General features: G+C 44.6%; 1 protein-coding gene across 1 annotated transcript in view; it reads right to left on the bottom strand.

The window, feature by feature from the left end:
- Window positions 1-12,330, bottom strand: part of unc13d (unc-13 homolog D (C. elegans)) — an 81,945-nt gene that overhangs the window by 57,307 nt on the left and 12,308 nt on the right. The window contains exons 2-4 of the mRNA XM_055654016.1: window positions 9,956-10,012; window positions 3,371-3,478; window positions 2,404-2,463 (exon numbers count right to left, since the gene is read on the bottom strand). Of these exons, the coding sequence (XP_055509991.1) occupies window positions 2,404-2,463; window positions 3,371-3,478; window positions 9,956-10,012 (225 nt within the window). The remainder of the gene's footprint in view (window positions 1-2,403; window positions 2,464-3,370; window positions 3,479-9,955; window positions 10,013-12,330) is intronic.

A 12,330-nucleotide genomic window follows, 5' to 3' on the forward strand; every position in this document is an offset into this window, starting at 1 on the left:
GAACTATTAAAGGGAACAGAGAGGGAAGGAAGAGTGTGGTCAGAGTTTTCAGAACCCAAACCCAGAGGTGCGGTAAACATTGAGGACAGTAGTAAACTGAGGGAAGCTCGTGGACAGATCGGCAGGCAATGCAAATACACTTCTATCCAGAGGATTTTAACACAAAAAATAAGGGGCAGAACAGACCAAATGACATGGATGTAAAGGTTGTAACTGATATCCCCCATCCTTCGAACCGATTCTAATGCACTTTGACTAGGACCACTCAAAAACCTCCACATCCTTCCAAATTGGATCCTGTGCCCCATTTATGGCTTACCCTGTGGAGCAGGCAGGTTCAATATGGCGCCCTCCCCATTACAATCAGTCTGAGAAAGGGTCACAGCCCAAAACGCCACCTATCCATGTTCTCCAGAGATGTTACACAAAAAAGCTGGAGAAACTCAGCGGGTGCAGCAGCATCTATGGAGCGAAGGAAATAGGCAACGTTTCGGGCCGAAACCCTTCTTCAGACTGATCCCTTATCCAGAGATGTTGCCAGACTTGTTGAGTTACTCCAGCACTTGCAACTGCAGTTCCTTGTTTCTACTTCAGTATAACATGCTGCCTTTGAGCTCTATGCCCCTGTTTATGAATCACAGTCTATGAGAGAAAAAATATCATCTGATCTCTGTCCTGAGTGGGTGACTTCATTTTATTTTTAAATGGCTGCCGCTAGTCCTTGATTATCCCACAATTCACTCCTCCACATCCTCCATGTCACGACACCTCAAGATTTTATATATTTTTTATATTTTATATATTTTCAATCAAGTTAATGAGGAGGAATTTATTTAGCCAGAGGGTGGTGAATCTGTGGACTACATTGCCGTGGACTGCTGTGGAGGCCTCGTCATTGGGTATTTTTAAAGCAGAGTTGGATAGGTCCTTGATTAGTAATAGCATCAAATGTTATGGGGAAAAGGCAGGAGAATGGGGCTAAGAGGGGAAAATAGATGATGAATCCCCCATGACTGAATGGTGGAGCAAACTCGATGGGCCGAATGGCCTAATTCTGCTCCTATTTCTTATGGTCTTTGGTCTAAATCCCCTCTCATTCTTCAAGACATAAGTGGATAAGTCCAAACTATCCTCATGAGACAGCCTGCCTGGTCCAGTAATCAATCTAGTAAACCTACTCTGGACTGCTTTGAACACAGCAACATCCTTTCTTTAAAAAAATTACCAATATTGTATGCTGTACTCCAGGCGTGGTCATCATCATCATCACTCTGCCTATTCTGCCTCCTGGCATGTAGGGCAGCAACGAAGGTCCTCCACTCAGTAGTGTTGATTCCTTCAGTTGCTGTTTCCGTAACATATTTGTTTTACGAGACAGGGTTGTTAGCCCTGTGCTCAAGCTCCAACCTGGAGGACCAGTGGTGGTCAGTGTCCCATATAACTGAAGCATAACCTTCTCACGTTTGTATTCAATTACCCAGTCAATCAACAATGTTCATTGTTCACTGCAGCAAGTAAGGATTTCATTGTTCCAATCCCGGTGTATATGATGATTAAACACTGTTGACAACTTTCCTGATTACTTGTTGTTCCTCCATACTGGCTCTGTGCATCACACACCTGCGCACCCAGATCCCTCTGCATCTCAGGGCTCCACATCCTGCTGCTTCACCACCCTGGATTGTTCGACCTAGCCCATTTCCCTGCTAAGTCAGGCCACAGTTATAAAATTCTTATTAATTCTCTCCAAGGTCTCGCCCTTCATAGCCCCGACCCTCTAACGCTCCCCAAAATCTTCACATTCTGTCCTCTGCATCTCGCTAATTGATGCACTATTGGCCTCTGTGCCTTCAGCTAGCATGACTCTGCGATACTCTCTGAAATCTCCTTGTAGCCAGAACTCCTTCCTCCATTAACATCCACTTCTTTGAGCATTTAAGGAAGATGATGAGGAGAAATTTCTTTAGTCAGATCTGTGGAATTCTGTGGATTTAGTGGATCTGTGGAATTCTTTGCCACAGAAAGCTGTGGAGCCCAAGTCAATGGATATTTTTAAGGCAGAGATAGACAGGTTCTTGGTTAGTACAGGTGTCAGAAGGTACGGGGAGAAGGCAGGAGAATGGGGTTAGGAGGGAGTGATAGATTAGCCATGATTGAATGGCAGAGTATACTTGATGGGACGAATGACCTAATTCTACTCCTTATGACTTGGGCCATCCACACTCCTCGTGAAGCTCAGCATCAAAGTATTTTCCTGATAACAATCTGATAATGCCTTGCCACTAAAGGTGTTACAGGAATGAAAGTTGTTAATTTTCAATTTACTTAAGTTATTGTTGTTCATCTGTTAAACGCTTGGAACTATAACCCTACCCAGGGACAACAACATTTAAGGCTGCTCACCTTCAGGTCTCGAACTTGCTCTTGAATCACCTCATTTTCCGCTTTGTCTATTTGGAAAGCCTGGAGAGAGGATGCAGAAAGGTGAGATGAATTGTTGTGGGATAAAGTTCAAACTGTCTGTACTCACAGTTGAAGAGCCAGGACAAAAGCAGAGAAAACTGCAGATGCTGGAATCTGAAAGAAAAACTGACCAGTGATCACAACCAGTGAAGCATCATTTGAGGAAAGGGAAATGTTTCAGCTCAGGGATGTTAGGTGGTGTATTTTAGGTGGTGTATTTTAGGTGGTGTATTTTTCGACAAATGCTGCTTGACTGATTGAGTTATTTCAGTATTTCTGCTTTTGTTTGGGACGGTGATGATTCTTCTGTGTTTCCTCATTCTTCTTGGGTACGATGCACATGAACACAACCCTTGCAACATTTGAAGCCTAAACTGCACCCCACCCAATGATTATTATGAATTTACTAATTCTGAGTTTGAAAATCTCTGTAATTCAATAAAACATAGCATTAACCAGTCTGACATTTCATATACTTAATCTACGAACTCCCTTGAGAGCAGTGATAGGTGGGCCACGGGACACCTCAACGCTGTGCCTGGTCTCTGGGATGTTAGAACGTTATAAATGGGTTATTTGATGCTCTGGGACATCCAAACACTGACTGGGCAGTGGGACATCTAGACACTGACTTGGCTCGGAGACCACTGTGACTGGGTGGGCTGTGGGACATCTCAACACTGTGGCTGAACTGTAGGATATTTAGACAAATGTAAACGGATTCTGGGCTGTCCAGATCCTGCGAGTGACGTCTGGGATGTCTAGACACCGGAACTGGGCAGTGGAATATCAAGAGGCTCTCTGGACTCTCGATCAATGCACATTCATTTTCATTTCACCCATTAAACTCCCTGGAGAAACATTCATGACTTTCTGGTGGGAGAGAGGTTTCAGTCAGTTTACTCACACTCTGCAGATACTGAAGCAGGTCATACTTGTTTTCACAGTGGCAGGCATCTGGTTTACCGCTGCCGTGGATAACTGTGTACAGGGCCTCCTCGTACAACAGTCTCAGCTGCACAGAAGAAAGCAACGGCACAATTAGAAATTGAAAGTGAGAGTGCTAGGACAACAAGGCAGTCAGGCAGCATCCGTGGAGAGAGAAACTGAGTCAATGTATCAGGTCCAGGACCAGTCATCCGAACCGTGCAAGGTTAGAAATGAAGCACGTTACAGTTGCAGAGGAGGAATAGTGAGAGCAAAGGGAAGTTTAGGTTTATTGTTGTCACTGCATTATTACCAAACAAATCAGAGATACTACACACAAATACAATTGAGTCAAGTTCAAGTACAATAGGAAGAGTAACGAGGAGGATACCGAGTGCAGCATTGAAACACATCAGATCCATAAACAGAGTCCAGTGTTCACAATGGATAAAGGTGAATCAGACAGTACCCCGGATTATGTAAGGACCATTCAGAAGCCTGATAACAGAGAGGAAGAGACTGGTGGTGCACACTTACAAGATTTTGGACCTTTTGACCAACAGGCAGTGGGACATCAGCCCATTGAGTCTATGCTGGTTCTCAAAATAATCCAATTCCCCACAGATTTTCCATATATCTCCACCTTCTCACCTGCTCTCCCCAGATTCTATCACTCACCTTCACACCAAGGGAAATTTACATTGGTCTTTTACCCTACAACCAGCATGCCTTTGGAAATGGGAGTAAACCAGAGCAAACTCATGCAGGCTCAGGGAGAATGCGTAAAGTCCGTCCAAGGTCAGGATTGAACCCCGGTCGTTATCGCTGAGCGACAGCAGCTCTACCATTGTGTCAATTCAGACAAATATCTAGAGGGTTTGCCTGTACCAGCAAATCTAATTCAGTGCCCATACAAACCCTAGATCTCTAATCTACAAATAGTTTATCGACCAACGTTTCTGAAGATAACCTGTTGGGCGGCACAGTGGTGCAGCAGTAGAGTTGCTGCCTGACAATGCCAAAGACCCTGGTTCAATACTGGACTATGGGTTCTGTCTGTCTGGAGTTTGCAAACTCACCCTGTGATCATGTGGGTTTTCTCTGGGCGCTCTGATTTCCTCCTGCATTCCAAAGACGTGCAGGTTTCTAGGTCAAATGGCTTCTCTAAATTGTAATTTGTCCCTGGTGTGTAGGATACAGCTGGTGTACGGGGATCGCTTGTCGACGTGGACTCGGTGGGCCGAAGGGCCTGTTTACACGCTGTATCTCTAAAGCTGTTGTGGCCTCCTCCCACATGAAGTGCAATGTTCCTTGTGACCCAACTGTTAGTCAACCAGCTTTATCTTCCCCACATCAGATACTTTATTAACCACCAAACAAAAGTATTTTTAGAACAAGTTTTAACACTTATTTTTAATCTCAAATCCTCACACCCATGGCTCTGGAGACCAATCCTTAATTCCCGAGACCATGTACCACTTATGTAGGCTGACCAGGGATGATGCATCCCAGTTGTTGGCTGCTTGCTCCAAATCTTGGCTAGAGCAGCATCGCTTGTTGCTGAAGAGACCAATGCGGGAGTGACAGTCTCTGTCACAAAGGTCACATTTGTGTGTGGCTTTGGTAATTTTACTGTAAGCTTTAGCTGCTGAATGGCAAGTAACATTCAGACCAGACAAGCAACGGGCAGTGACCGTCTTGAATAATAATAATAGGAACTTTGGAAAGCAAGTCTGCTACATAATCCCTCAAATCTCTTCTCTCCTGTGAAGAGATGGGACTGGTCTAGAATTCGACGATCTACGCCTTTCTGCCAAACACCACGTACCTTTGGGTTAACAAAAATTATTCATGTTTAACTGTTTGAAATAAATAACATAATTTTTCCACTGGATTACCCAGTTAATATTTTGGGATCTCCCTTCTTCCTACTGGGTTGTGGCTAATCCAGAAGACAACAATCCAGATTGGAAAGGTTGCCAAGTTTGCTGGGTAGCTGTGCTGAGTGAGGTGAGCTTATGCCTGGATATAAGTCTCAGTAGCCCAAGCTGCAAAGATAGAAGGCTAAAAACAAACTGTTCTGGCCCTCATCAACCATCTGTATCTCCACTGGAAGTTATTCCCATTGACTTAAAACCCATCTGTCCCACCAGCATCTTTCCCACCAGCAATTCAGTGCAGGCAAGGGCAGGTAGGGTACTGGAAGGGAGCAGCTAGGGGGAATGGAAGGAAGCTTGTTTGCCATATAGTCCTATATATCTTGTCTGACACTTCCTCTATACACACTGTAAACTGTGTTTGTATTTCTCCAATAGCAAATCGTACCATGGGGAATGGGTGCATGTGTTCATCTCATCAAACTTAATGGTGAAAGGCAAATGGCCAATCCACAAGGCAGACCATGGGATTGCCACATCTACCACACTGTCCACCAGGTAGACCACTGGCCAGACCACTGCATGGACCACCACACAGCCCATTGCACAGACCCCTAACACTGCCCACTGGGCGGACCACCACATAGGACCACTGGTCGGTCCACCGCACAGTCCACCACATATCCCAGGCACCTGTTATAACTGAGTAACCCTCTGACACATCTCCTCATCTCTTTATTCCGAGTTTCAATTATACTGTGTGTTGAAATGAGCTGAGGAACAGCATTAGGAAGTGTTGTAACCTCGCCATCCGGAGACATCAGCATGATTAAAGAGCTCCTGATTCTGAAGCAGCAGCAGACTGGTCAACTCAAGTCACCGTCACAGCCGGTGCAGGTCACTGATTTCTCACTTGGTTAGTCTCCCAGGCAGAGAGTGCAGAAACCCCGTGGTCTCACCCTCGAACTACTACCGATAGAACTAAGCAATGGAAGAATACTTTTGTTTCACGCCTTAACTCTGGTCACAATGTTGACACCTGCCCAGCCCTTAATGGAGTAAAGTTATACTGATAGCGGCATGGTGGCACAGCTGGTAGAACTACTTCCTCATAGCGGCAAGAGACCAGGGTTCGATCCTCACCTCTAGTGCAGTCCGTATGGAGTTTGCACGTTCTCCATGTGATTTCCTCTGGGTGCACTGGTTTCCACCCACATCCCAAAGATATGTGGGTTTGTAGGTTAACTGGCCTCTGTAAATTGCCCCGAATATGTAGGGTGGATAAGAAAATGGGATCATATAAAACTAGTGTGAATGGATCATCGATGGTCGGCATGGACTCAGTGGGCCAAAGGGCCTATACCCATGCTGCATCTCCAAATTAAATTAGACATCAGCATCCAGCTGTTGCTCCAGCCCAGTTGAGTAAACTGCAGAGATGCTCCACGCTCAGACTGCAGCTGATGTATTCCTGCCACTGGAGGCAGTTTTGTGGGCTGACCTCTGGGTCATCTGTAACATCACCAGCCTTGACATATTGTAAAAAATTGTAGCTCAAAATAGAATAGCTATCTGATACGAAACCATTTAGAGATTTGGATGATAAAATGTAGAAGTGTGGGTAAATGTACTTGGTCTAAGTATTTTAAGTAAACAGTTCACAGTTGCAACTTTTCATATGAGAAAAGTGTATCTGTAGAATATCAAAATACAAGAAACCGCAGATGCTGGAATCTTGAACAAAACACAAAGTGCTGGAGTAACTCAGCAGGTCAGGCAGTTTGATGGTGTCTGACCCATTGAGTTCCTTCAGCACTTTGTGTTTTATATGTAGACTATTTCCCAGAAATATTGCAGTGTGGATTGGCCAGTGGTCTGCCTGGTGGGCAGTGTGGTCGATGTGTGGTAATCCTGTGGTCTGCCTTATGGATTGGCCATTTGCCTTTCACCATCAAGTTTGATGGGATGAACACATGCACCCATTCCCCATGGTATGATTTGCTATTGGAAAAATGCATACACAGTTTACAGTGTGTATAGAGGAAGTGTCAGGCAAGATATATGGGACTATATGGCAAACAAGCTTCCTTCCATCCCCCTACCTGCTGCCTTCCAGTCCCCTACCTGCCCTTGCCTGCACTGAATTGCTGGTGGGAAATATGCTGGAGTCAATTATTAAAGAGGTAATAATGGGGCATTTGGATAGCAGTAAAAGGATTAGTTCAAGTCAACCTGGATTTATGAAAGGGATATCATGCTTGACTAATCTTCTGGAATTTTTTGAGGATGTGACAAGTAAAATGGATGAAGGGGAGCCAGTGGATGTAGTGTATCTAGACTTTCATAAAGCCTTTGATAAGGTCCCGCACGGGAGACTGGTGACTAAAATTAGAGCACATGGAAGGGTGTTGACATGGATAGAATATTGGTTGGCAGACAGGAAGCAAAGAGTAGGAGTAAACGGGTCCTTTTCAGAATGGCAGGCAGTGGCGAGTGGAGTGCCGCAAGGATCGGTGTTGGGGCCTCAACTGTTTACCATATATACTAATGATTTGGAAGAGGGAATTAGGAGCAACACTAGTAAGTTTGCGAATGACACAAAGCTGGGTGGCAGTGTGAACTGTGAAGAGGATGTTAGGAGGTTGCAGGGTGACCTAGACAGGTTGAGTGAGTGGGCAGATGCGTGGCAGATGTAGTATAATATAGATAAATGTGAGGTTATCCACTTTGGCGGCAAAATCACGGGGGCAGATTATTATCTCAATTTAGTTAGGTAAGGGGGAGGTGCAGTGAGACCTGGGTGTCCTTGTACACCAGTCACTGAAAGTTGGCGTGCAGGTACAGCAGGCAGTGAAGAAAGCTAATGGAATGTTGGCCTTCATAACAAGAGGATTTCAGATTCAGATTCAATTTTAATTGTCATTGTCAGTGTACAGTACAGAGACAACGAAATGCATTCAGTATAGGAGTAAAGAGGTTCTTCTGCAGTTGTATAGGGCTCTGGTAAGACCACATATGGAGTACTGTGTACAGTTTTGATCTCCTAATTTGAGGAAGGACATCCTTGTGATTGAGGCAGTGCAGCGTAGGTTCACGAGTTTGATCCCTGGGATGGCGTGACTGTCATATGAGGAAAGATTGAAAAGACTAGGCTTGTATTCACTAGAGTTTAGAAGGATGAGGGGGAATCTTATAGAAACATATAAAATTATAAAAGGACTGGACAAGCTAGATGCAGGAAAAATGTTCCCAATGTTGGGCGTGTCCAGAACCAGGGGCCACAGTCTTAGAATAAAGGGGAGGCTATTTAAGACTGAGGTGAGAATTTTTTTTTCACCCAGACAGTTGTGAATTTTTGGAATTCCCTGCCACAGAGGGCAGTGGTGGCCAAATCACTGGATGGATTTAAGAGAGTTAGATAGAGCTCTAGGGGCTAGTGGAATTAAGGGTTATGGGGAGAAGGCAAGCACGGGTTATTGATTGGGGATGATCAGCCATGATCACAATGAATGGCAGTGCTGGCTCGAAGGGCCGAATGGACTCCTCCTGCACCTATTTTCTATGTTTCTAAATGCATTAAAACATTACAAGACATCATTTTGATTATGCAGGAAATCCGTAGGAGTTCATGGATGTCCATGATGAATTGGTTAAATGACTGGGTGCAGGTTACAGAACACACTCCACAGTTGGACCAATTTCCAACCCAGATGCCCTCTGGATCTTCAGATAGAATGTGGGAATAGCAGCAGGAGGAGTCCATTCTGCCCTTCATTCCTGGTCCACAATTCAATTGATCTTCTACCTCACCCTCAAGTTCCAGCACCAAGAGGTTTTATATGAGTGGGCAGATGGAAAGCAGACCTTGCCAAGACCACTCTATGGATGGAGCGGGATGTCGCCAGTTGGAGCTTGTTGATGACCAAACACCGCTGGGTCAGTAGTCCCCCCTGCTGTATCCAGATCCTGCAAGGCCCAGGGCAGCCGAAGATGGTGCCACTCCACCCATCACCCCACCCCATCCAGTGGTGCAGCTTCGTCACACTGGGATACCCCGATATCGAGCTGGAGAATATTTCTCACCCACCCTGTGCTCCTGAAAGGGACCCTTGGACCTCTACATTAGTAGAAGGAGCAAAATTCAATTGTTCTTTTTTTTTTTTTGTTATAATTTTATAAATTATTGCTTGGAATTTTAATGTGTGTTTTTCATTTTAGTTTGGAATAGTTTTTATCCCTTTCATCATTCAATGGCAGTTAAGTCATTATTTTAAATGACCCTCCATACTGAGGCCTTGTCAGCACTAAAGCCTCACTGGAGCCTCTCAAGCAGTGGAATGAATGGGTTGCTCGGTGCTCTGGGCTTGTTGCATAACGCGGGTCCAACAGTTTGCATTTTACACAAAACAAACGTACACACATATACAAAATCTGTAGGAAGGAACTGCAGATGCTGGTTTATACCGAATATAGATATAAAATGCTGGAGTAACTCAGCAGGTCAGGCAGCATCTCTGGAGTAAAGAAATAGGTGACGTTTCGGGTGACCATTCTTCAGACTCTGAAGAATCTTCTGTCTTTTGTTTAATGTCTACCTTCGGTACACACATATACACTTTACTGAATAAGATACAGATGGTCGCACTTGCACACACCGCACACGTACACATACGCACACACAGATTTACCTCTGCACTGCTCAAATGAGTATGTTCTATCTTCCCACATGGTGCTTGAAGCTCCATCTGTAGAATAAAATTACACCAATCGGTAAGATTGATCTTTGAACCATATTAATTGACGTAAAGGATCTGCATCGGGCTCTGTACAAGGGCTTCCTCCAGCCCAGCATCAACCCAACATAAACTTAAAGTTTTTAAGAAGGAACTGCAGATGCTGGAAAATCGAAGGTACACAAAAAAGCTGGAGAAACTCAGCGGGTGCAGCAGCATCAATGGAGCGAAGGAAATAGGCAACGTTTTGGGCCGAAACCCTTCTTCAGACTTAAAGTTAAAGTTAAAGTTAAACTTAAAGTTGTTTTCCTGAGCCCAGCACTCATCAGCACCTAAGCTGAACAAAATATTTGTGTTTGGACCCAAACATTTCCCTGGGTCTTTTTAGTACGTCCAATGGTGAAAGGCCTGGAAGAGTGGATGCAGAGAGGATGTTTCCACTAATGGAAGAGTCCAAGACCAGAGGCCATAGCCTCAGAATAAAAGGACAAAGCTTTAGAAAGGAGAAGAGGAAGAATTTATTTAGTCAGAGGGTGATGAAACTATGGAATTCATTGCCACAGACAGCTGTGGAGGCCAAGACATATATTGACAGATTCTTGATTAGTAAAGGGTGGCTATGGGGAGAAGGCACAAGAATGGAGTTGAGAGGGAAAGATAGATCAGCCACAATTGAATGGCGGAGTAGACTTAATTAGAGGCAAAAAGGAGCTGAATGTTGCTTCCAGGTTGGTATCACTGAGAGGAAGGAGGCCACAGTGGTACGAGAAGCACAGGTCGAATATGAACAAAGAGTTATAGAAACATAGAAAATAGGTGCAGGAGTAGGCCATTCGGCCCTTCGGCCCTGCACCGCCATTCAATATGATCATGGCTGATCATCCAACTCAGTATCCCATCCCTGCCTTACCTCCATGCCCCCTGATCCCTTTAGCCACAAGGGCCACATCTAACTCCCTCTTAAATATAGCCAATGGACCGGCCTCAACTACCTTCTGTGGCAGAGAATTCCACAGATTCATCACTCTCTGTGTAAAAAATGATTTTCTCATCTCGGTCCTAAAAGACTTCCCTCTTATCCTTAAACTGTGACCCCTAGTTCTGGACTTCCCCAACATCGGGAATTATCTTCCTGCATCTAGCCTGTCCAACCCCCTTAAGAATTTTGTAAGTCTATAAGATCCCCCTCAATCTTCTAAATTCTAGCGTGTACATGCCGAGTCCATCCAGTCTTTCTTCATATGAAAGTCATGCCATCCCAGGAATCAGTCTGGTGAACCTTCTCTGTACTCCCTCTATGGCAAGAATGTCTTTCCTCAGATTAGGAGACCAAAACTGTACGCAATACTCCAGGTGTGGTCTCACCAAGACCCTGTACAACTGCAGTAGAACCTCCCTGCTCTTATACTAAAATCCTTTTGCTATGAATGATAACATTCCATTTGCTTTCTTCACTGCCTGCTGCACCTGCATGCCTACTTTCAATGACTGGTGTACCATGACACCCAGGTCTCGTTGCATCTCCCCTTTTCCTAATCGGCCACCATTCAGATAATAGTCTACTTTCCTGTTTTTGCCACCAAAGTGGATAACCTCACATTTATCCATATTATACTGCATCTGCCATGCATTTGCCCACTCACCCAACCTATCCAAGTCATATTGCAGCCTCCTAGCATCCTCCTCACAGCTAACACTGCCCCCCAGTTTCGTGTCATCCGCTAACTTGGAGATGTTACATTCAATTCCCTCATCCAGATCATTAATATATATTGTAAATAGCTGGGGTCCCAGCACTGAGCCTTGCGGTACCCCACTAGTCACTGCCTGCCATTCTGAAAAGGACCCGTTTACTCCTACTCTTTGCTTTCTGTCTGCCAGCCAGTTCTCTATCCACATCAATACTGAACCCCCAATACCGTGTGTTTTAAGTTTGCATACTAATCTCTTATGTGGGACCTTGTCGAAAGCCTTCTGAAAGTCCAGATACAACATATCCACTGGTTCTCCCTTATTCACTCTACTAGTTACATCCTCGAAAAATTCTATAAGATAAGTCAGACATAATTTACCTTTCATAAATCCATGCTGACTTTGTCCAATGAATTCACCCATTTTCCAAATGTGCTGCTATCCCATCTTTAATAACTGACTCCTGAATTTTCCCCAACACCGATGTTAGACTAATTGGTCTGTAATTCCCCGTTTTCTCTCTCCCTCCCTTTTTAAAAAGTGGGGTTACATTAGTTACCCTCCAGTCCTCAGGAACTACTCCAGAATCTAAAGAGTTTTGAAAAATTATCACTAATGCATCCACTATTTCTGCGGCT

This window comes from Leucoraja erinacea, chromosome 23 (genome assembly GCF_028641065.1).
Source record: "Leucoraja erinacea ecotype New England chromosome 23, Leri_hhj_1, whole genome shotgun sequence".
NCBI lineage: Eukaryota > Metazoa > Chordata > Chondrichthyes > Rajiformes > Rajidae > Leucoraja > Leucoraja erinaceus.